Raw genomic sequence first — 24,345 nt, forward strand, 5'->3', positions numbered from 1 at the left:
AAAACAATTCTACAAGCTGACTGCCTTCTTTGTAGTAAAAATATTGACATTAATTCCCGGTTTCTGGCATAAATATTCCTCTTTGAAAATGTCTTTGATTCTTTTTGTTGATTGTCTTTTCTTACTTTCTGCTGTTTCTATCCGACAGAGTGTAAGCTATGGCGAAATCCACTCAACCTCTTTCGAGGTGCGGAATACCAGCGATTCACATGGGAAATGGACAAAGAGCCGCTCACTTATTATGATATGAACCTGTCAGCGCAGGATCACCAGACGTTCTTCACATGTGATGGAGATGCTGGCAAACAGGAATATGAGAGTGGGTACACTTTTGTCAGTTTTTACTGAGGCTGTTGTTGATGTTGTTGGTGGTGGTGGGCATGATGTATATATTTCGTGTGTTTGTTTCTGTGTGTGTCCTTCCTTGGGCTCTGAACTTCTGATGGAATCTTAGGGAGGTGGAGGCAGTTCTTCATGACATGAGACAAGGATTGATTTCTTGAGTCTGACTCCAGCTGATTTGTTCCACAAACAAGAAGAACTAATCCTAGAAGGTGTGTTATGCATGTATGCAAATTTGTGTGTGTGTGTGTGTGTGTATGAGGTGGGTACTGAAAAGTTCCTGGATTTAAGGTCTCGTGAAAGGCCTGGTTTGAGGCCTAACCTTCCAAGTTCTTTTACAGGTCTTAGAAAAACTGAAGGACCACTGTGTTATGTGAACCTCAGAGGGGAATATGTTGAACAAAATCTTGAATAATTGATCCTCCTGGATTTTCTTTCACCTCAAGCCAAGAACTTTGCAGCGTAGGTGCAGGAGTGGCTGTGTGGTAAGTAGCTTGCTTACCAACCACATGGTTCAGGGTTCAGTCCCACTGCGTGGCATCTTGGGCAAGTGTCTTCTACTATAGCCGCAGGCTGACCAAAGCCTGGTCAATGGATTTGGTAGATAGAAACTGAAAGAAGCCCATTTTGTGTGTCTGTGTTTGTCCACTCACTATCACTTTGACGACTGCTAAGTCCCCCGTAGTGTAGCAGTTCAGCAGAAGAGATCGATAGAATAAGTACTAGGCTTACAAAGAATAAGTCCTGGGGTTTGATTTGTTTGACTAAAGGTGGTGCTCCAGCATGGCTACAGTCAAATAATTGAAACAAGTAAAAAAAAGTGAAAGAATTAATCCCTTGTGTGTGTATATGTATGTATGTAGATAATTGTGTATGTGTGTGTATATGTCTGCATATGTATATCTGTGTGTGTGTGTGTGTGTGTGTGCGTGCATGTGTGTATTCTCTTTGCTACCTTTACCCACTCACACCTCCCACCATACCTCTCTCTCTTTCTCTCTTTCCCTTCAGTTATGCAGATGGCCTGGCGAGAGAGGAACCCAGAAGTGAGAATACGAGAGGCCCACAGAGGCCTGGAAAAAAACTCTGAGTAAGTCTGGCATTCACTTTCATATTGTAACATAATTATCGTTTTATGTCTATTTTTCCATGCTTGCATGGGTTGGAAGCATACTTATTCTTGATACACTGTTTTTCAGTTAGTTGCCTTTCCAGTTGTATGTATGTATATATATATATATATATATGCGCAGGAGTGGCTGTGTGGTAAGTAGCTTGCTAACCAACCACATGGTTCCGGGTTCAGTCCCACTGCGTGGCATCTTGGGCAAGTGTCTCCTACTATAGCCCCGGGCCGACCAATGCCTTGTGAGTGGATTTGGTAGACGGAAACTGAAAGAAGCCTGTCGTATGTTTGTGTATCATCATCATCATCATCGTTTAACGTCCGCTTTCCGCGCTAGCACGGGTTGGACGGTTCGACCGGGTCTGGGAAGCCAGGGGCCGCTCCAGGCTCCAGTCTGAATCTGGCAGAGTTTCTACGGCTGGATGCCCTTCCTAACGCCAACCACTCCGTGAGTGGATTGGGTGCTTTTTACGTGCCACCTGCACAGGGGCCGGAGGGTCCGGCATCGGTCACGATCGGTTCGAGCATTTTAAGAGTTGGGGAGAGGGGGTCCAGTTGAGGTGGGTAATATAGGGGAGTAACCAGTGGGGAAGGTTGGGGTAAGGAGGAACGATGGCAGGAAGGGTTGGTGTAGGTTCGTAAGAAATAAAAACGTAGGATATTACGAGGCGGGAGGGTACTAAAAGGGGATGGTCGGATTGAGGCAGTGTCAGGAGGAAGCGTAAGATCGGTGGGCAGTTGATGAGCTATGGCGCTAGCAGCTTGTCTTTTCACAGTGAAAGCATATGAGGAGAAGGGGTAGTGGGGGGAGGAGGAGGGAGTAGGGCGTATCCGGTGTAGATGAGTAGGGCGTATCCGGTGTAGATGGTGAGAACAGGGTATACTGGTATTGGTGGTGGGGGTGAGAACAGTGTTCACCAGTATTGGTGGTGGGGGTGAGAACAGTGTTCACCGGTATTGGTGGTGGGGGTGAGAACAGTGTTCACCGGTATTGGTGGTGGGGGTGAGAACAGTGTTCATCGGTATTGGTGGTGGGGGTGGGGTGGGGGGCGCACCGCCGATGGCGGAAAGATGGGGATAGATGGGATTACGGCTTGAGGTAGCCTAAGGTTAAATTTCGTAGAGAGAGAGATAGGAAAGATAAATCAAGTTATGGCGAAGGCTTGAAAGTAGCCTAAAAGGTTAAATTTTCGTAGTGAGTGAGATGGGTAAGACGAATCAAGTTATCAATGTATGAATAAACGTAGTAACAACGAATGAATGTATGTCGCGCTATGTATGGAAAAATAAAATAGTAAGATAAATTTTTAAGAACTTGCTGCGGGCATCGACCGGGAGTTGAAATTGAAGAAGAAAGTAAGTTGAATTGGGAATTAAATTGCAGAATCGTAATGGTAATGGCGATTTTCAAGTTTTAGCATAAGAAGAAGAAGAGGAGGAAAGACCGCCGATGGCGGAAAGATGGGATAGATGGGATTACGGCTTGAGGTAGCCTAAGGTTAAATTCGTAGAGAGAGAGATAGGAAGATAAATCAAGTTATGGCGAAGGCTTGAAAGTAGCTAAAAGGTTAAATTTTCGTAGTGAGTGAGATGGGTGGGTAAGACGAATCAAGTTATCAATGTATGAATAAACGTAGTAACAACGAATGAATGTATGTCGCGCTATGTATGGAAAAATAAAATAGTAAGATAAATTTTTAAGAACTTGCTGCGGGCATCGACCGGGAGTTGAAATTGAAGAAGAAAGTAAGTTGAATTGGGAATTTAATTGCAGAATCGTAATGGTAATGGCGATTTTCAAGTTTTAGCATAAGAAGAAGAAGAGGAGGAAAGACCGCCGATGGCGGAAGATGGGGAAAGATGGGATTACGGCTTGAGGTAGCCTAAGGTTAAATTTCGTAGAGAGAGAGATAGGAAAGATAAATCAAGTTATGGCGAAGGCTTGAAAGTAGCCTAAAAGGTTAAATTTTCGTATATATATATATATATGTATGTGTGTGTATATGTTTGTGTATCTGTGTTTGTCCCCCTAGCATTGCTTGACAACCGATGCTGGTGTGTTTACATCCCCGTCACTTAGCGGTTCGGCAAAAGAGACCGATAGAATAAGTACTGGGCTTACAAAGAATAAGTCCCGGGGTCGATTTGCTCGACTAAAAGGCGGTGCTCCAGCATGGCCGCAGTCAAATGACTGAAACAAGTAAAAGAGTAAAAAGAGAATATATATATATATGTGTGTGTGTGAGTGTGTATATATGTTTATATGTATGTATATGTGCATATATATAGATAAATAAATATGTTTCTAATTTGTTCCAAGTTGTCGACTGTTTTAGTTTTATTAATAGCAAGAAGTGCACTAAATTTATCCAGTTTGACATTTCTAGTGTCTCTTCCTCCATCAACTCAATTGCATTCAACAAGGCACTCTGGCCAGCTCACAATTAAGCAGGCCTCACCAAGCATGTCGTGTTGGCAGCCTGGATCCGTAAAGAGACACCTAACAGTTTTGATGTCACGGTGGGAAGTTCTGATTCAACACAAATCGCTGATCTAGTCAGTATATATATCCTTTATGCGATGGCTGACCAATTCCCAAGCATCAATGGTGGTCTATTTCGTGATGATTATCTACTCATCATCATCATCATCGTTTAACGTCCGTTTTCCATGCTGGCATGGGTTGGACGGTTTTGACTGAGGGCTGGCAACCAGATGGCTGCACCATGCTCCAGTTTTGATCTGGCAGAGTTTCTAAGGCTGAATGCCCTTCTTAACGCCAACCACTCTGAGAGTGTAGTGGGTGCTTTTTACTTGTCACCTGCGCAGGGGCCAGTCAGGTGGTACTGGCAATGACCTCGCTAGCACAGGCATAAGTGCCAGTAAGGCGACACTAACCAAAAATTACAAAGGGTTAAGAATATTCTTTTCCTTGCTTCAGTCATGTGACTGTGGCCATGCTGGAGCACCGCCTTTAGTCGAGCAACCCGACCCCAGGACTTATTCTTTGTAAGCCCAGTACTTATTCTATCGGTCTCTTTTGCTGAACTGCTAAGTGACGGGGACGTAAACAAACCAGCATTGGTTGTCAAGCAATGCTAGGGGGACAAACACAGACACACAAACATATACACTCATATATATATATATATATATATATATATATATATATATATATATATATATATATATATACATACATACATATATACGACAGGCTTCTTTCAGTTTCCGTCTACCAAATCCACTCACAAGGCATTGGTCGGCCCGGGGCTATAGTAGGAGACACTTGCCCAAGATGCCACGCAGTGGGACTGAACCCGGAACCATGTGGTTGGTTAGCAAGCTACTTACCACACAGCCACTCCTGCGCCTAAAATAGCTTAAATTTTTCCAAAACATGGGCTTAGGAATTGTTATTGCCAGTGATATAACTAAAGCCAACTTTTTGGATATTGCCCTTAACACGCATAATGAGTCATACTTGCCATAAACCCTCAATTAATTTAAAATATATTAGTTCTTTCAGTAACCACTCTAAGGCTATTAGGAACATTTCAGTTAGACTTTCTAGATTTTCTGTTAATGTTGATGCATTCAATGATAAAGCTGAATTTTATAACTCTGCCTTACTTAAAGCAGGCTATAAAGAAAAAATTACCTGTATTAACCCTATTGACATTAATTCTACATTTTGCTAATTTCTGTTTCAAAATCTTTATGTCATCATCATCATCCCCATTCTGCAGACTCCAGCCCTCAACCAACTTATTGCTATTACTGTATTTCTCCCTCTGCATGTTTATCAGTTTCTCAAGATCAAACTAATGTCTCTTTTATTCACTCTCCAGGTGTGCTACGTCCCTCATCTTGTTGGCTGAAGAGGAGTCACAGTCTGTTGCCGAGGTAACTGCCTTATCCACCTTTCTCTAAACTAAATCCCACCACCACCACCCCACACGTTTCGAGCTTTGTGCCCATAGTCGAAAGGATTATTAGTTCATTCACACCTTTCCCCGTTGTGCTTATCAGCATCCTCTGTAGTGGATGCTCCACATGCAACTGGATGCTTAATCACAGCTGATCACCAAGGCAACGCTTTAGTTATAATTCATTGGATCTCTGTAGTCCTTACAGAGACATTGGGCTTCCTCCAGACACACCATCAAAGGGATGCAAATACAAAAGTCACAGGCGCAGGAGTGGCTATGTGGTAAGTAGCTTGTTTACCAACCACATGGTTCCGGGTTCAGTCCCACTGCGTGGCACCTTGGGCAAGTGTCTTCTACTATAGCCCCGGGCCCACCAAAGCCTTGTGAGTGGATTTGGTAGATGGAAACTGAAAGAAGCCCGTCGTATATATGTATATATATATATATATGTGTGTGTGTATGTGTGTTTGTCCCCCTAGCATTGCTTGACAACCGATGCTGGTGTGTTTATGTCCCCATTACTTAGCGGTTCGGCAAAAGAGACCGATAGAATAAGTACTGGTCTTACAAAAAGAATAAGTCCTGGGGTCGAGTTGCTCGATTAAAGGCGGTGCTCCAGCATGGCCGCAGTCAAATGACTGAAACAAGTAAAAGAGTAGACCTTATTGTCCAGTTGATATCTGCAGTGAACTAAAATATTTCAACTCAATTTGAATGCCAGCCTCTTATCACCCTGCAGCATCCACAGCAGTGAAGGACGCTTGGCAACACAGCCTTCCCTCCACACTCACCAAATAAGGGATTCCACTAACATTACTGATGATGATGATGCTTCTTCTCATTCTTCTTCTCCTTCTCCTTCTTCTCCTTCTCCTGCTTCTTCTTCTGCTGCTCCTCCTCCTGCTTCTCCTTCTTCTTCTCTTTCTTCTCCTTCTCCTCCTCCTTCTCTTTCTTCTTCTTCTGCTCCTCCTCCTCCTGCTTCTTCTCTTTCTTCTTCTCCTTCTCTTTCTTCTTCTTCTGCTCCTCCTCCTCCTTCTTCTTCTTCTTTTCTTCTTCTTCTTCTTCTTCTTCTTCTTCTTCTTCTTTTCTTCTTCTTCTCCTTCTTCTTCTTTTCTTCTTCTCCCTCTTCTCTTTCTTCTTCTTCTCTTTCTTCTTCTGCTGATCCCTGTGAAGTAATGCAATAAAAGTTCCCTTTGATGATCCATTGCCGTTAAACATCTAAATTCTCTTGGAGCATCCACCACAGGATGCAAAGAACCACAATTGTGAAAGTTATGCAGTAACAGATAGCACTGTGTAACACGGTCTTTGTCCTTGGATGTTGTTTCCTGTTTGCATATCCCTAAAAAGTATGGAAAATAGGGTAATATTTCTTTCAAACTTTGCTTTTGTTACATTTCCTCAAATGCCAAAGAATCCCTCTCAACACTTGTCAAGTGATGGCAGTGCAGAACAAGCACAGACACACAAATACACACACGCACTCTCTTACTCTTTTACTTGTTTCAGTCATTTGACTGCGGCCATGCTGGAGCACCACCTTTAATCGAGCAACTCGACCCCGGGACTTATTCTTTTGTAAGCACAGTACTTATTCTATCGGTCTCTTTTGCCGAACTGCTAAGTAATGGGGACATAAACACACCAGCATCGGTTGTCAAGCAATGCTAGGGGGACAAACACAGACACACAAACACATACACACATACATATAAACATATATATATATATACATATATACGACGGGCTTCTTTCAGTTTCCGTCTACCAAATCCACTCACAAGGCTTTGGTTGGCCCCGTCACTTAGCGGTTCAGCAAAACAGACCGATAGAATAAGTACTGGGCTTACAAAAAGAATAAGTCCCGGGATCGAGTTGCTCGACTAAAGGCGGTGCTCCAGCATGGCCGCAGTCAAATGACTGAAACAAGTAAAAGAGTATTCCATTCTAGCATGGGTGGGATGGTACCACAAAAGCTGGCCACAGCGAAGCCGGCACCAGACTTCTGTGACTGATTTGGCTGGATTTTTACAGCTGCATGCCCTTCCTAACAGCAACCACTCAATAGAGTGGTTGCTGGGTGCTTTTTAAAGTGGCACCTGTACTGACGGGGTCACCAGGTATTTGCACGACAAAACATTTAAGAGGGGAGGAGGCATTGGGAGAGGTGATGATGCAAAGGTTATTGTGAGACAGATACAGGTGTCTTGCTGTAGAGGAAGTACAAGATTATCCTGCCAGAGAGAGAGAGAGAGATCAGGAATGAAGACAGAAAAAGGTGTGCTACTGCAAAGAAAATATATGGTTGCCCAACCTGTGGGAAGTGGGTACTAGTCGCTTGGTCTGGACCCGGTGCACGCATCCACGCTAGCCAGTTGTAAGTAGTTGATCCTACAGCGACTTGCGTATGCAAATGAGCTGATTGGCGCAACACTGCAAAAACTAAGTTAATAGCGAGCCCCTACTGGAGCTTAGGAAATATTTTTCAATGATATACGGTGTATATTATTTTAAAGACAATTGCGTTTTAGGGTTGGTCAGGGGTTAGATTCCAGTTGAAAGAGAACGAGCATAGCTGAATGGTTAACGAAGTTTGCCGTAGCTATTCAAAGTAAAGTGAATTGTCGCCTGTTGTGGTCCACTTTGAATAAAAAATGTTTGAATGTCCTTAAAGTTGTTTTGCTTTTTTTTTTCAATGCTTTTAATTGTTTTGTAATGAAAAAAAAATCTCAATTTTTTACCATTATTGTTTTTTGTTTCTTATATTCGTGTAACATCGTCCGTTTTTCTGTCCCTGTTTCGTATACATTCGATCCTTTTTCCAAGAAATCTAATGCTCGTAGCTTAGTTTTTCCTTGGGGCTGGCCGCATCGGAGCGATCTCAAGATTAATCAGCCAAAATTGCTAGGATGATCCGGTTCTTGACTGAAGATTGAAGGCTTCGAATGTCCCGTCCGTGTTTTTTGTATCGTCTTCTAAATGTTTTACGTTCTCGTCCCAGTTTGTATTTTTCTACATATAATATATATATATATATAGAATGGTTGTATACTGTCAATCTAATACGAACGTGACAGTAGGGGGTACACCACCGCTGTATAGCCCTAGGAAGCATCGAACGCCTCCTGATGGCTTTGACGAACGTGACAGTAGGGGGTACACCACCGCTGTATAGCCCTAGGAAGCATCGAACGCCTCCTGATGGCTTTGACAAACGTGACAGTAGGGGGTACACCACCGCTGTATAGCCCTAGGAAGCATCGACACCTCCTGATGGCTTTGACACATTTTTCAATGTGTCAAAGCCATCAGGAGGCGTCGATGCTTCCTAGGGCTATACAGCGGTGGTGTACCCCCCTACTGTCACGTTCGTATTAGATTGACAGTATACAACCATTCTATCGCCCCACCACCGTACATGTCTCTACGAGAGATTTAGAAATTTAGTATTTCTTATGTATATATATATATTTACACACACACACATATCTGTATATGTTTATATATGCAAACATGTCTATATAATTTCAGGCTGAGAAATTATTCAAGCAAGCATACAAATATGCAGAGATCAACTATAAAAAGTCACAACAGACATGTCAGCAGTCACTGATGCATGACACCGCACACAGTAAGTAGACTGATGTGGAATGGAGTGTGACATTGAGTGGAGTGTGATATTGAGTGTAGTGTGGCATCAGGTGGAGTGTGACATCGGGTGGAGTGTGACATTGAGTGGAGTGTGGCATTGGGTGGAGTGTGGCATCGGGTGGAGTGTGACATTGAGTGTAGTGTGGGATTGGGTGGAGTGTGACATTGAGTGTAGTGTGACATTGAGTGTAGTGTGACATTGAGTGGAGTGTGACATTGAGTGTAGTGTCACATCGGGTGGAGTGTGACATTGAGTGTAGTGTAGCATCAGGTGGAGTGTGACATTGAGTGTAGTGTGGCATTTGGTGGTGTGTGGATCCAAGTGGAGTGTGATGTTAGGTGGAGTGAAGTGTCAGGTGGTGTGTGGCATTGGGTGGAGTGTGGAGCTCAGTGGAGTATAGAAGGGGTAATGTGCAGTGGTCAGGTCACTCTTATGCATCACTGATAAAATGTAACCCAGTACAAGTTGTTGCATGGTTAGGGTTGTCACTGATGGTGGTGGTGATGGTAGTAGTGTTGGTGAGTAGATTGGTGTTTCATCCTTGTTACTGTTTACACTTCTTCCATGCTGGCATGGGTTGGACGTGACTTTGTTCTTGAGTCAGTGCTTCAGGTCCTCTCGCCCCTTCTCAACTCTTCCTTTATTCCAACAGTCTACACCAGTGCTTTTCAAACTTTTTGCTGGAGCGGAACCCCAAGGAAGCATTCCACTGGCTCGAGGAACCCCTGTGCAATAATTTAATAGTCTTATGCACACATATCTTAAAAATTACTGCCGATTTTAGCAGTTTTGCAACTTCTGGCGGAACCCTGGTTGAAAACCACTGATGTACACTCATTAAAACTGCTGATTGTATCTAATTAGTGAACCTGCAATGTTTGATTCATGTAAAATGATGTTGTTGTCGTTGGCGGTGACTTGTGTGTGTGTCTTACGCTCTTTGTGTAGCTGAGTGCATAAGGGGCTGACAAGTGGGCTCACTCAGCATTGTGGACCCCAACATCCAGATGGCTGGGCTGCTGCTGGTGTTGGAGGGTTCACTTGAGCTCAGTGCGGAATGACTTGTAGGGGCTATGTATGATGTCAGCATCAATGGATGAGGGTAGGAGCAAACACGAGATGCTTGTCTGAGTGAAATGGATTGAAGTGGTTACTCAGTCATCACAACACTTCCAATATATATGTGTGTGTGTGTGTATATATGTATATAATATGTGTATATATATACATATATATATATATATCATCGTTTAAAGTCTACTTTCCATGCTGGCGTGGGTTGGACAGTTTGACTGGAGGCTGGTGAGCCAGATGGTTGCACCAGGCTCCAATCTGATTGGCAGTTTCTACAGCTGGATGCCCTTCCTAATGCCAACCACTCCGAGAGTGTATACAAAATTTTCCTTGCCACCCTATATTGATTATATATATATATATATACTTTTCCTCCCCCACCATTACGAAACTCTATAAAATGATTAAAATTCCCCACAAAGGAATTTATTTTGATTTGAAAACCCCACTAGAATGGATGGGAGAAAGCGCTAATGATCTAAATGACATGATATATATGTAAAAAATGTAATATATAAATAAATATCTGTAAATATAAGCCATCCGATTTTCTGATTACCTCATTTCTTCTAATATATATATATATATATATATATATATATATATATATATATATATATATATATATATATACACACACACACACACACCACACACACACACACACACACACACACACACACACACACACACACACACACACACACACACACACATTTAAGGGTAAAAGACCCCCTTCAGTTATTCACACATCCAGCATCGATGAAACCACCTTCTCTTATCTCTGTCTTTCAGGAAGAGACACCAATGTTCTAGTCTACATCAAAAGACGGCTAGCTATGTGTGCACGGAAACTCGGTCGGACAAAAGAAGCTGTGAAAATGATGAGAGATGTAAGTATCAATGATTTTTCAAGCATTCTTAAATATTCTGCAATCTTCTGGGACTTTCTGGAACATTCTGAAACTTGCTGGGATTTTCTGGAACTTTCTAGAACAATATGAGATTTCTCTGGACCCTCTTACATACAACACAGTGTTGGGGGCTGAGTGGGTGGTGCTGTATTTTTATTATCATCATTTACTGTCTGTTTTTGTGCTGGCTTAGACTGGACAGTTTGACAGCAGCTGGCAATGACAGGATCTGTTGAGGCTGGGTCTTGTCATCTGCCTGTTGGCTCCTCTCCTGCAGCTCAACTTGATTTCGAGCCGGGTCGTCTGCTGCTGGAGAGGACCGATCAGGTAAAGGACCTGGGTATCTTGGTGGATTCCTCCTTTTCACCTTCGGCCCAGTGCGTCCATGCTGCCAACAAAGCACGCGGAGTTCTGTTCTTGATTCGACGGTCATTCGGAATGCTCACAGCAGCCATATTCCTACCGCTCTATGTCACGCTGGTGAGACCCATACTGGAGTACAGGATTCAAGCCTCTTCTCCTTATCTCTTCAAAGGCATACATCATCTCGAAAGAGTCCAGAAGCTGGCTACCCACATGGTTCTTGGTCTCAAGCATTTGTCTTATAAAGAAAGGCTGAAGACGCTTGACCTTTATTCTCTAGAAAAACGACGACGCCGTGGCGATCTCATTCTTGCTCACAACATTATAAGCGGAAAGTGTAACCTCTCGAAAGAGCTGTTCTTCATTCCTGTTCCAGAGTGTCGGCTGCGGGGTCACTCCGAAAAGCTCTATCTGCGACGATTTCATCTCAATCGAAGGAGAGGGGCTTTCTCCGTCCGGGTTGCGGATCCATGGAATAAGTTGCCGGACGAGATGGTGGAGATGCCGACGACCGCTCGGTTCAAAGTCTCCCTTGACCTCAAGTGGCCTGAACTCTTTACATGAACACCCTCCCTGTACATAACTCCATGTCCCCCTACATGGCCTTGCTTTTGCTTTTTGAACCAATAAAAATTAAATTAAATTACCAGGCTCCATTATCTGTTTTGACATGGTTTCCGTGGTTTGATGCCTTCCTAACACCAATCACTTTACACGTTGCTTTTCATGTGGCACCAACACCTGAGGGCAGATTTGTGCCAGTTGTGACATTAAAGATATAGAGATTATATCTCTAATCTCGTGTACAAAAGCAGTAGATTAGCAGAATTGTTAAACCATCAGATATTGTTGTTGTTTTTTTGGTTATGGCCTATAGAGTCAAGATTTTATTCTTAAGAATTCAATTCTGTTTCCTCTTGTGAAGAAATCAGTGAAAGTAAATTTCACAACTTAGATTTTGTAGGTTGAGTGACAAACTTGTAATATTTGAAATAGAGAGATGAACGGTAATAACCAGCATTACCATGTTTTGAGTTTTTGGGGTCCCGTCCAGCCCTTTTTTTTTGTTTAGCAACACAGCCCTATCACCTCTTTTACTCTTTTACTTGTTTCAGTCATTTGACTGCAGCCATGCTGGAGCACCGCCTTTAGTCGAGCAAATCGACCCCAGGACTTATTCTTTGTAAGCCTGGTACTTATTCTATCGGCCTCTTTTGCCGAACTGCTAAGTGACGGGGACGTAAACACACCAGCATCGGTTGTCAAGCAATGCTAGGGGGACAAACACAGACACACAAACACACACACACACACACATATATATATATATATATATATATATATATATATATATATATATATATACGACGGGCTTCTTTCAGTTTCCGTCTGCCAAATCCACTCACAAGGCATTGGTTGGCCCGGGGCTATAGCAGAAGACACTTGCCAAAATGCCACACAGTGGGACTGAACCCGGAACCATGTGGTTGGTTAGCAAGCTACTTACCACACAGCCACTCGTTTCACCTTTCTATATTCCATGTTTCAAACCCTAATTTTTTTTTGCCCACCCAATTTGATCCCATTTCTATCTTTCTGTTTATCCTTCTTTATGTTTCAACCAACCCTTTTTTTTTTTTCTGTCAACACATCCCTATTGCCTGTTTCAGCCTTTCATTTTTCATCTTAGATGCTTCAACCCATCTCTTTTGCTCTGTCAGCACAACTCCTTTGCCTGTTTCAGTTTTATTTCTTTTTCACGTTACATACTTCGACCCCTTTTTTTTCTCTTTCAATTCAGTCCAATCAACTGCCTCCATCTTTATGAATCTCGTTTCAGTTAATGAAGGAATTCCCAATGATGAATCTCTTCACAATCCATGAAAACCTCATTGAAGCCCTTCTGGAACTTCAGGCTTACTCAGACGTACAAGCAGTATTAGCAAAATATGATGGTCAGTGAAATATTCATCTTCTACATGTTTAGCTTATCTCAACATCATCATCATCATCATTTTTACTTTTGCTGTACTCAGACTTAACAGCAGGGATATGATTAACAATCCAGGGAGAAATAGCTGTTGATAGGACTGGTCCCTGTTGTATACACAGCTTGTGTCCTACACTATGAAAGGGAAATATTTTATGGTAGACCGTGAAAAAAGGTTTGGTGACCCCTGGCCTAGCAGGTAGGGTGTTGCACTCATTATGCTTAGATTATGGGTGGGTGGGGCATTGTGTTCTTGGGCAAAACACTTCATCTCACATTGCTCTGCAATCACTTCAACACCTGATGTGTGGAATACCTGTTGCACCTGTCCAGACAATGTCGATTTGATGGAGGGATAGGTGAGCTAAGGTGTGACAAAAGGCATTTGAATAATATGAACAAATCATTTATGCAGGTCTCACTGAGGAAATGACTAGAGACCGAGACCTCTGGAAGTATGCTGTGTGTGAGAAGACCCGGCAGGACAAGTGAGACCATAACCCGTGGCCTTCTACACGGGATGTAGCCAGTCCACTTATGCATACCTTTCCTTCTTGGGACACAAAACTCTACTTGTGAAGACCTGTTGAGGCAAGTGAGAATCAGAATCGATCAATGGAAATTGCAGCTGAGTTACCAGTGCCGGTGGCACATAAGAGAACCATCCATTCGTGGCCGTTGCCAGCCTGGCCTGGCCCCCGTGCTGGTGGCGTGTAAAAAGCACCCACTACACTCACGGAGTGATTGGTGTTAGGAAGGGCATCCATCTGTAGAAATATTGCCAGATCAGAATGGGCCTGGCGCAGCCTACTGGCTTCCCAGACCCCAGTTGAACCGTCCAACCCATGCTAGCATTGGAAGCGGACGCTAAACAATGATGATGATGATGATGTTCATCAAAAGAACTAAATGCTCATATTTCATCTTCTTCAGGAGTTTCCTTCACACACACACACACACACACACGTACGGCGAAGAGCAGTCTGTCAGTTAAATTATAGCAGATTTATATGTATGGGTATACACCTTCATAATCATCAACATCATTTAATGTCCATTGTCCATGTTGACATGGGATGGACAGTTTGGCCAGGGCTGGTAAGCTGAGGGGTTGCACCAGACTCCAGTTTGATTTGGCAGGGTTTCTATGGCTAGATGCCCTTCCTGACACCAACCACTCCAAGAGTATAATGGGTGCTTTTGCTCCAGTATCTGCCATGACTATGTTTTGGTTTGGCTTGATGGGTCTTCTTCTTGAGCACAGCATATTGCTAAAGGTCTCAGTCATTGCTAAAGGTCTCAGTCATTGCTAAAGGTCTCAGTCCATTGCTAAAGGTCTCAGTCATTGCCGAAGGTCTCAGTCATTGCTGAAGGTCTCAGTCATTGCTAAAGGTCTCAGTCCATTGCTAAAGGTCTCAGTCCATTGCTAAAGGTCTCAGTCATTGCTAAAGGTCTCAGTCATTGCTGAAGGTCTCAGTCCATTGCTAAAGGTCTCAGTCATTGCTGAAGGTCTCAGTCATTGCTAAAGGTCTCAGTCATTGCTGAAGGTCTCAGTCATTGCTAAAGGTCTCAGTCCATTGCTAAAGGTCTCAGTCATTGCTAAAGGTCTCAGTCCATTGCTAAAGGTCTCAGTCATTGCTAAAGGTCTCAGTCATTGCTAAAGGTCTCAGTCATTGCTGAAGGTCTCAGTCATTGCTAAAGGTCTCAGTCATTGCTAAAGGTCTCAGTCCATTGCTAAAGGTCTCAGTCATTGCTAAAGGTCTCAGTCATTGCTGAAGGTCTCAGTCATTGCTAAAGGTCTCAGTCATTGCTAAAGGTCTCAGTCATTGCTAAAGGTCTCAGTCATTGCTAAAGGTCTCAGTCATTGCTAAAGGTCTCAGTCATTGCTAAAGGTCTCAGTCCATTGCTAAAGGTCTCAGTCCGTTGCTAAAGGTCTGTCATTGCTAAAGGTCTGAGTCCATTGCAAAAGGTCTCAGTCATTGCTAAAGGTCTCAGTCATTGCTAAAGGTCTCAGTCATTGCTAAAGGTCTCAGTCCATTGCTAAAGGTCTCAGTCATTGCTAAAGGTCTCAGTCCATTGCTAAATGTCTCAGTCATTGCTGAAGGTCTCAGTCATTGCTAAAGGTCTCAGTCATTGCTAAAGGTCTCAGTCCTTTGCTAAAGGTCTCAGTCCATTGCTAAAGGTCTCAGTCATTGCTAAAGGTCTCAGTCCATTGCTAAAGGTCTCAGTCATTGCTAAAGGTCTCAGTCCATTGCTAAAGGTCTCAGTCATTGCTAAAGGTCTCAGTCCATTGCTAAGGTCTCGGTCATTGCTAAAGTCTCAGTCATTGCTAAAGGTCTCAGTCCATTGCTAAAGGTCTCAGTCATTGCTAAAGGTCTCAGTCCATTGCTAAAGGTCTCAGTCCATTGCTAAAGGTCTCAGTCATTGCTAAAGGTCTCAGTCCATTGCAAAAGGTCTCAGTCATTGCTAAAGGTCTCAGTCATTGCTAAAGGTCTCAGTCATTGCTAAAGGTCTCAGTCCATTGCTAAAGGTCTCAGTCATTGCTAAAGGTCTCAGTCCATTGCTAAAGGTCTCAGTCATTGCTAAAGGTCTCAGTCATTGCTAAAGGTCTCAGTCCATTGCTAAAGGTCTCAGTCATTGCTAAAGGTCTCAGTCCATTGCTAAAGGTCTCGGTCATTGCTAAAGGTCTCAGTCCATTGCTAAAGGTCTCAGTCCATTGCTAAAGGTCTCAGTCCATTGCTAAAGGTCTCAGTCATTGCTGAAGGTCTCAGTCATTGCTAAAGGTCTCAGTCATTGCTAAAGGTCTCAGTCATTGCTAAAGGTCTCAGTCATTGCTAAAGGTCTCAGTCATTGCTAAAGGTCTCAGTCCATTGCTAAAGGTCTGTCATTGCTGAAGGTCTCAGTCATTGCTAAAGGTCTCAGTCCATTGCAAAAGGTCTCAGTCATTGCTAAAGGTCTCAGTCATTGCTAAAGGTCTCAGTCCATTGCTAAAGGTCTCAGTCATTGCTAAAGGTCTCAGTCATTGCTAAAGGTCTCAGTCCATTGCTAAAGGTCTCAGTCATTGCTAAAGGTCTCAGTCCATTGCTAAAGGTCTCGGTCATTGCTAAAGGTCTCAGTCCATTGCTAAAGGTCTCAGTCCATTGCTAAAGGTCTCAGTCATTGCTGAAGGTCTCAGTCATTGCTAAAGGTCTCAGTCCATTGCTAAAGGTCTCAGTCATTGCTAAAGGTCTCAGTCCATTGCTAAATGTCTCAGTCATTGCTAAAGGTCTCAGTCATTGCTAAAGGTCTCAGTCATTGCTAAAGGTCTCAGTCCATTGCTAAAGGTCTCAGTCCATTGCTAAAGGTCTCAGTCATTGCTAAAGGTCTCAGTCCATTGCTAAAGGTCTCAGTCATTGCTAAAGGTCTCAGGCCATTGCTAAAGGTCTCAGTCATTGCTAAAGGTCTCAGTCCATTGCTAAAGGTCTCGGTCATTGCTAAAGGTCTCAGTCCATTGCTAAAGGTCTCAGTCCATTGCTAAAGGTCTCAGTCATTGCTAAAGGTCTCAGTCCATTGCTAAAGGTCTCAGCCATTGCTAAAGGTCTCAGTCCATTGCAAAAGGTCTCAGTCATTGCTAAAGGTCTCAGTCATTGCTAAAGGTCTCAGTCATTGCTAAAGGTCTCAGTTATTGCTAAAGGTCTCAGTCATTGCTAAAGGTCTCAGTCCATTGCTAAAGGTCTCAGTCATTGCTAAAGGTCTCAGTCCATTGCTAAAGGTCTCAGTCATTGCTAAAGGTCTCAGTCCATTGCTAAAGGTCTCGGTCATTGCTAAAGGTCTCAGTCCATTGCTAAAGGTCTCAGTCCATTGCTAAAGGTCTCAGTCATTGCTAAAGGTCTCAGTCCATTGCTAAAGGTCTCAGTCATTGCTAAAGGTCTCAGTCCATTGCAAAAGGTCTCAGTCATTGCTAAAGGTCTCAGTCATTGCTAAAGGTCTCAGTCATTGCTAAAGGTCTCAGTCCATTGCTAAAGGTCTCAGTCATTGCTAAAGGTCTCAGTCCATTGCTAAAGGTCTCAGTCATTGCTAAAGGTCTCAGTCGTTGCTGAAGGTCTCAGTCATTGCTAAGGTCTCAGTCCATTGCAAAAGGTCTCAGTTATTGCTAAAGGTCTCAGTCATTGCTAAAGGTCTCAGTCATTGCTAAAGGTCTCAGTCCATTGCTAAAGGTCTGTCATTGCTGAAGGTCTCAGTCATTGCTAAAGTCTCAGTCCATTGCAAAAGGTCTCAGTCATTGCTAAAGGTCTCAGTCATTGCTAAAGGTCTCAGTCATTGCTAAAGTCTCAGTCCATTGCTAAAGGTCTCAGTCATTGCTAAAGGTCTCAGTCCATTGCTAAATGTCTCAGTCATTGCTAAAGGTCTCAGTCATTGCTAAAGGTCTCAGTCATTGCTAAAGGTCTCAGTCCATTGCTAAAGGTCTCAGTCCATTGCTAAAGGTCTCAGTCATTGCTAAAGGTCTCAGTCCATTGCTAAAGGTCTCAGTCATTGCTAAAGGTCTCAGTCCATTGCAAAAGGTCTCAGTTATTGCTAAAGGTCTCAGTCATTGCTAAAGGTCTCAGTCATTGCTAAAGGTCTCAGTCATTGCTAAAGGTCTCAGTCCATTGCTAAAGGTCTGTCATTGCTGAAGGTCTGAGTCATTGCTAAAGGTCTCAGTCCATTGCAAAAGGTCTCAGTCATTGCTAAGGTCTCAGTCATTGCTAAAGGTCTCAAAGGTCTCAGTCCATTGCTAAAGGTCTCAGTCCATTGCTAAAGTCTCAGTCATTGCTAAAGGTCTCAGTCCATTGCTAAATCTCAGTCATGCTAAGGTCTCAGTCATTGCTAAAGGTCTCAGTCATTGCTAAAGGTCTCAGTCCTTTGCTAAAGGTCTCAGTCCATTGCTAAAGGTCTCAGTCATTGCTAAGGTCTCAGTCCATTGCTAAAGGTCTCAGTCATTGCTAAGGTCTCAGTCCATTGCTAAAGGTCTCAGTCATTGCTAAAGGTCTCAGTCCATTGCTAAGGTCTCGGTCATTGCTAAAGGTCTCAGTCCATTGCTAAAGGTCTCAGTCATTGCTAAAGGTCTCAGTCCATTGCTAAAGGTCTCAGTCCATTGCTAAAGGTCTCAGTCATTGCTAAAGGTCTCAGTCCATTGCAAAAGGTCTCAGTCATTGCTAAAGTCTCTCAGTCATTGCTAAAGGTCTCAGTCATTGCTAAAGGTCTCAGTCCATTGCTAAAGGTCTCAGTCATTGCTAAAGTCTCAGTCCATTGCTAAAGGTCTCAGTCATTGCTAAAGGTCTCAGTCATTGCTAAAGGTCTCAGTCCATTGCTAAAGGTCTCAGTCCATTGCTAAAGGTCTCGGTCATTGCTAAAGGTCTCAGTCCATTGCTAAAGGTCTCAGTCCATTGCTAAAGGTCTCAGTCATTGCTGAAGGTCTCAGTCATTGCTAAAGGTCTCAGTCATTGCTAAAGGTCTCAGTCATTGCTAAGGTCTCAGTCATTGCTAAAGGTCTCAGTCATTGCTAAAGGTCTCAGTCCATTGCTAAAGGTCTGTCATTGCTGAGGTCTCAGTCATTGCTAAGGTCTCAGTCCATTGCAAAAGGTCTCAGTCATTGCTAAAGGTCTCAGTCATTGCTAAAGGTCTCAGTCATTGCTAAAGGTCTCAGTCCATTGCTAAAGGTCTCAGTCCATTGCTAAATTTCTCAGTCATTGCTAAAGGTCTCAGTCATTGCTAAAGGTCTCAGTCATTGCTAAAGGTCTCAGTCCATTGCTAAAGGTCTCAGTCCATTGCTAAAGGTCTCAGTCATTGCTAAAGGTCTCAGTCCATTGCTAAAGGTCTCAGTCATTGCTAAAGGTCTCAGTCCATTGCTAAAGGTCTCAGTCATTGCTAAAGGTCTCAGTCCATTGCTAAAGGTCTCGGTCATTGCTAAAGGTCTCAGTCATTGCTAAAGGTCTCAGTCCATTGCTAAAGGTCTCAGTCCATTGCTAAAGGTCTCGGTCATTGCTAAAGGTCTCAGTCCATTGCTAAAGGTCTCAGTCCATTGCTAAAGGTCTCAGTCATTGCTGAAGGTCTCAGTCATTGCTAAAGGTCTCAGTCATTGCTAAAGGTCTCAGTCATTGCTAAAGGTCTCAGTCATTGCTAAAGGTCTCAGTCATTGCTAAAGGTCTCAGTCCATTGCTAAAGGTCTGTCATTGCTGAAGGTCTCAGTCATTGCTAAAGGTCTCAGTCCATTGCAAAAGGTCTCAGTCATTGCTAAAGGTCTCAGTCATTGCTAAAGGTCTCAGTCATTGCTAAAGGTCTCAGTCCATTGCTAAAGGTCTCAGTCCATTGCTAAATTTCTCAGTCATTGCTAAAGGTCTCAGTCATTGCTAAAGGTCTCAGTCATTGCTAAAGGTCTCAGTCCATTGCTAAAGGTCTCAGTCCATTGCTAAAGGTCTCAGTCATTGCTAAAGGTCTCAGTCCATTGCTAAAGGTCTCAGTCATTGCTAAAGGTCTCAGTCCATTGCTAAAGGTCTCAGTCATTGCTAAAGGTCTCAGTCCATTGCTAAAGGTCTCGGTCATTGCTAAAGGTCTCAGTCCATTGCTAAAGGTCTCAGTCCATTGCTAAAGGTCTCAGTCATTGCTAAAGGTCTCAGTCCATTGCTAAAGGTCTCAGTCATTGCTAAAGGTCTCAGTCCCTTGCAAAAGGTCTCAGTCATTGCTAAAGGTCTCAGTCATTGCTAAAGGTCTCAGTCATTGCTAAAGGTCTCAGTCCATTGCTAAAGGTCTCAGTCATTGCTAAAGGTCTCAGTCCATTGCTAAAGGTCTCAGTCATTGCTAAAGGTCTCAGTCCATTGCTAAAGGTCTCAGTCATTGCTAAAGGTCTCAGTCCATTGCTAAAGGTCTCAGTCATTGCTAAAGGTCTCAGTCCATTGCAAAAGGTCTCAGTCATTGCTAAAGGTCTCAGTCATTGCTAAAGGTCTCAGTCATTGCTAAAGGTCTCAGTCCATTGCTAAAGGTCTCAGTCATTGCTAAAGGTCTCAGTCCATTGCTAAAGGTCTCAGTCATTGCTAAAGGTCTCAGTCGTTGCTGAAGGTCTCAGTCATTGCTAAAGGTCTCAGTCCATTGCAAAAGGTCTCAGTTATTGCTAAAGGTCTCAGTCATTGCTAAAGGTCTCAGTCATTGCTAAAGGTCTCAGTCCATTGCTAAAGGTCTCAGTCATTGCTAAAGGTCTCAGTCCATTGCTAAAGGTCTGTCATTGCTGAAGGTCTCAGTCATTGCTAAAGGTCTCAGTCCATTGCAAAAGGTCTCAGTCATTGCTAAAGGTCTCAGTCATTGCTAAAGTCTCAGTCATTGCTAAAGGTCTCAGTCCATTGCTAAAGGTCTCAGTCATTGCTAAGGTCTCAGTCCATTGCTAAATGTCTCAGTCATTGCTAAAGGTCTCAGTCATTGCTAAAGGTCTCAGTCATTGCTAAAGGTCTCAGTCCATTGCTAAAGGTCTCAGTCCATTGCTAAAGGTCTCAGTCATTGCTAAAGGTCTCAGTCCATTGCTAAAGGTCTCAGTCATTGCTAAAGGTCTCAGTCCATTGCAAAAGGTCTCAGTTATTGCTAAAGGTCTCAGTCATTGCTAAAGGTCTCAGTCATTGCTAAAGGTCTCAGTCATTGCTAAAGGTCTCAGTCCATTGCTAAAGGTCTGTCATTGCTGAAGGTCTCAGTCATTGCTAAAGGTCTCAGTCCATTGCAAAAGGTCTCAGTCATTGCTAAAGGTCTCAGTCATTGCTAAAGGTCTCAGTCATTGCTAAAGGTCTCAGTCCATTGCTAAAGGTCTCAGTCATTGCTAAAGGTCTCAGTCCATTGCTAAATGTCTCAGTCATTGCTGAAGGTCTCAGTCATTGCTAAAGGTCTCAGTCATTGCTAAAGGTCTCAGTCCTTTGCTAAAGGTCTCAGTCCATTGCAAAAGGTCTCAGTCATTGCTAAAGGTCTCAGTCATTGCTAAAGGTCTCAGTCATTGCTAAAGGTCTCAGTCCATTGCTAAGGTCTCAGTCATTGCTAAAGTCTCAGTCATTGCTAAAGGTCTCAGTCATTGCTAAAGGTCTCAGTCATTGCTAAAGGTCTCAGCTAGGTCATTTGCTAAAGGTCTCAGTCATTGCTAAAGGTCTCAGTCCATTGCTAAAGGTCTCGGTCATTGCTAAAGGTCTCAGTCCATTGCTAAAGGTCTCAGTCCTTGCTAAAGGTCTCAGTCATTGCTGAAGGTCTCAGTCATTGCTAAAGGTCTCAGTCATTGCTAAAGGGCTCAGTCATTGCTAAGGTCTCAGTCATTGCTAAAGGTCTCAGTCCATTGCTAAAGGTCTGTCATTGCTGAAGGTCTCAGTCATTGCTAAAGGTCTCAGTCCATTGCAAAAGGTCTCAGTCATTGCTAAGGTCTCAGTCATTGCTAAAGGTCTCAGTCATTGCTAAAGGTCTCAGTCCATTGCTAAAGGTCTCAGTCCATTGCTAAATGTCTCAGTCATTGCTAAAGTCTCAGTCATTGCTAAAGGTCTCAGTCATTGCTAAAGGTCTCAGTCCATTGCTAAAGGTCTCAGTCCATTGCTAAAGGTCTCAGTCATTGCTAAAGGTCTCAGTCCATTGCTAAAGGTCTCAGTCATTGCTAAAGGTCTCAGTCCATTGCTAAAGGTCTCAGTCATTGCTAAAGGTCTCAGTCCATTGCTAAAGGTCTCGGTCATTGCTAAAGGTCTCAGTCCATTGCTAAAGGTCTCAGTCCATTGCTAAAGGTCTCGTCATTGCTAAAGGTCTCAGTCCATTGCTAAAGGTCTCAGTCATTGCTAAAGGTCTCAGTCCATTGCAAAAGGTCTCAGTCATTGCTAAAGGTCTCAGTCATTGCTAAAGGTCTCAGTCATTGCTAAAGTCTCAGTCCATTGCTAAAGGTCTCAGTCATTGCTAAAGGTCTCAGTCCATTGCTAAAGGTCTCAGTCATTGCTAAAGGTCTCAGTCCATTGCTAAAGGTCTCAGTCATTGCTAAAGGTCTCAGTCCATTGCTAAAGGTCTCAGTCATTGCTAAAGGTCTCAGTCCATTGCAAAAGGTCTCAGTCATTGCTAAAGGTCTCAGTCATTGCTAAAGGTCTCAGTCATTGCTAAAGGTCTCAGTCCATTGCTAAAGGTCTCAGTCATTGCTAAAGGTCTCAGTCCATTGCTAAAGGTCTCAGTCATTGCTAAAGGTCTCAGTCGTTGCTGAAGGTCTCAGTCATTGCTAAAGGTCTCATTCCATTGCAAAAGGTCTCAGTTATTGCTAAAGGTCTCAGTCATTGCTAAAGGTCTCAGTCATTGCTAAAGGTCTCAGTCCATTGCTAAAGGTCTCAGTCATTGCTAAAGGTCTCAGTCCATTGCTAAAGGTCTGTCATTGCTGAAGGTCTCAGTCATTGCTAAAGGTCTCAGTCCATTGCAAAAGGTCTCAGTCATTGCTAAAGGTCTCAGTCATTGCTAAAGGTCTCAGTCATTGCTAAAGGTCTCAGTCCATTGCTAAAGGTCTCAGTCATTGCTAAAGGTCTCAGTCCATTGCTAAATGTCTCAGTCATTGCTAAAGGTCTCAGTCATTGCTAAAGGTCTCAGTCATTGCTAAAGGTCTCAGTCCATTGCTAAAGGTCTCAGTCCATTGCTAAAGGTCTCAGTCATTGCTAAAGGTCTCAGTCCATTGCTAAAGGTCTCAGTCATTGCTAAAGGTCTCAGTCCATTGCAAAAGGTCTCAGTTATTGCTAAAGGTCTCAGTCATTGCTAAAGGTCTCAGTCATTGCTAAAGGTCTCAGTCATTGCTAAAGGTCTCAGTCATTGCTAAAGGTCTCAGTCCATTGCTAAAGGTCTGTCATTGCTGAAGGTCTGAGTCATTGCTAAAGGTCTCAGTCCATTGCAAAAGGTCTCAGTCATTGCTAAAGGTCTCAGTCATTGCTAAAGGTCTCAGTCATTGCTAAAGGTCTCAGTCCATTGCTAAAGGTCTCAGTCATTGCTAAAGGTCTCAGTCATTGCTAAAGGTCTCAGTCATTGCTGAAGGTCTCAGTCATTGCTAAAGGTCTCAGTCATTGCTAAAGGTCTCAGTCCATTGCTAAAGGTCTCAGTCCATTGCTAAAGGTCTCAGTCATTGCTAAAGGTCTCAGTCATTGCTAAAGGTCTCAGTCATTGCTAAAGGTCTCAGTCCATTGCTAAAGGTCTCAGTCATTGCTAAAGGTCTCAGTCATTGCTAAAGGTCTCAGTCATTGCTAAAGGTCTCAGTCATTGCTAAAGGTCTCAGTCCATTGCTAAAGGTCTCAGTCATTGCTAAAGGTCTCAGTCCATTGCTAAAGGTCTCAGTCCATTGCTAAAGGTCTCAGTCATTGCTAAAGGTCTCAGTCATTGCTAAAGGTCTCAGTCATTGCTAAAGGTCTCAGTCATTGCTAAAGGTCTCAGTCATTGCTAAAGGTCTCAGTCATTGCTAAAGGTCTCAGTCCATTGCTAAAGGTCTCAGTCATTGCTAAAGGTCTCAGTCATTGCTAAAGGTCTCAGTCCATTGCTAAAGGTCTCAGTCATTGCTAAAGGTCTCAGTCCATTGCTAAAGGTCTCGGTCATTGCTAAAGGTCTCAGTCCATTGCTAAAGGTCTCAGTCATTGCTAAAGGTCTCAGTCATTGCTGAAGGTCTCAGTCATTGCTAAAGGTCTCAGTCATTGCTAAAGGTCTCAGTCATTGCTAAAGGTCTCAGTCATTGCTAAAGGTCTCAGTCCATTGCTAAAGGTCTGTCATTGCTGAAGGTCTCAGTCATTGCTAAAGGTCTCAGTCCATTGCAAAAGGTCTCAGTCATTGCTAAAGGTCTCAGTCATTGCTAAAGGTCTCAGTCATTGCTAAAGGTCTCAGTCCATTGCTAAAGGTCTCAGTCATTGCTAAAGGTCTCAGTCCATTGCTAAATGTCTCAGTCATTGCTAAAGGTCTCAGTCATTGCTAAAGGTCTCAGT

The 24,345-nt window shown here is 43.3% G+C and overlaps 1 protein-coding gene across 1 annotated transcript in view; it reads left to right on the plus strand.

Annotated features, from left to right (window-relative positions):
* Positions 1–24,345, plus strand: part of LOC115225075 (suppressor of tumorigenicity 7 protein homolog) — a 71,655-nt gene that overhangs the window by 31,819 nt on the left and 15,491 nt on the right. The window contains exons 4-9 of the mRNA XM_036513983.1: positions 149–319; positions 1,354–1,432; positions 5,320–5,374; positions 8,932–9,031; positions 10,922–11,019; positions 13,244–13,358. Coding sequence (XP_036369876.1) covers positions 149–319; positions 1,354–1,432; positions 5,320–5,374; positions 8,932–9,031; positions 10,922–11,019; positions 13,244–13,358 — 618 coding nt within the window. The remainder of the gene's footprint in view (positions 1–148; positions 320–1,353; positions 1,433–5,319; positions 5,375–8,931; positions 9,032–10,921; positions 11,020–13,243; positions 13,359–24,345) is intronic.

This window comes from Octopus sinensis, linkage group LG27 (assembly GCF_006345805.1).
Source record: "Octopus sinensis linkage group LG27, ASM634580v1, whole genome shotgun sequence".
In the NCBI taxonomy this organism is placed as follows: domain Eukaryota; kingdom Metazoa; phylum Mollusca; class Cephalopoda; order Octopoda; family Octopodidae; genus Octopus; species Octopus sinensis.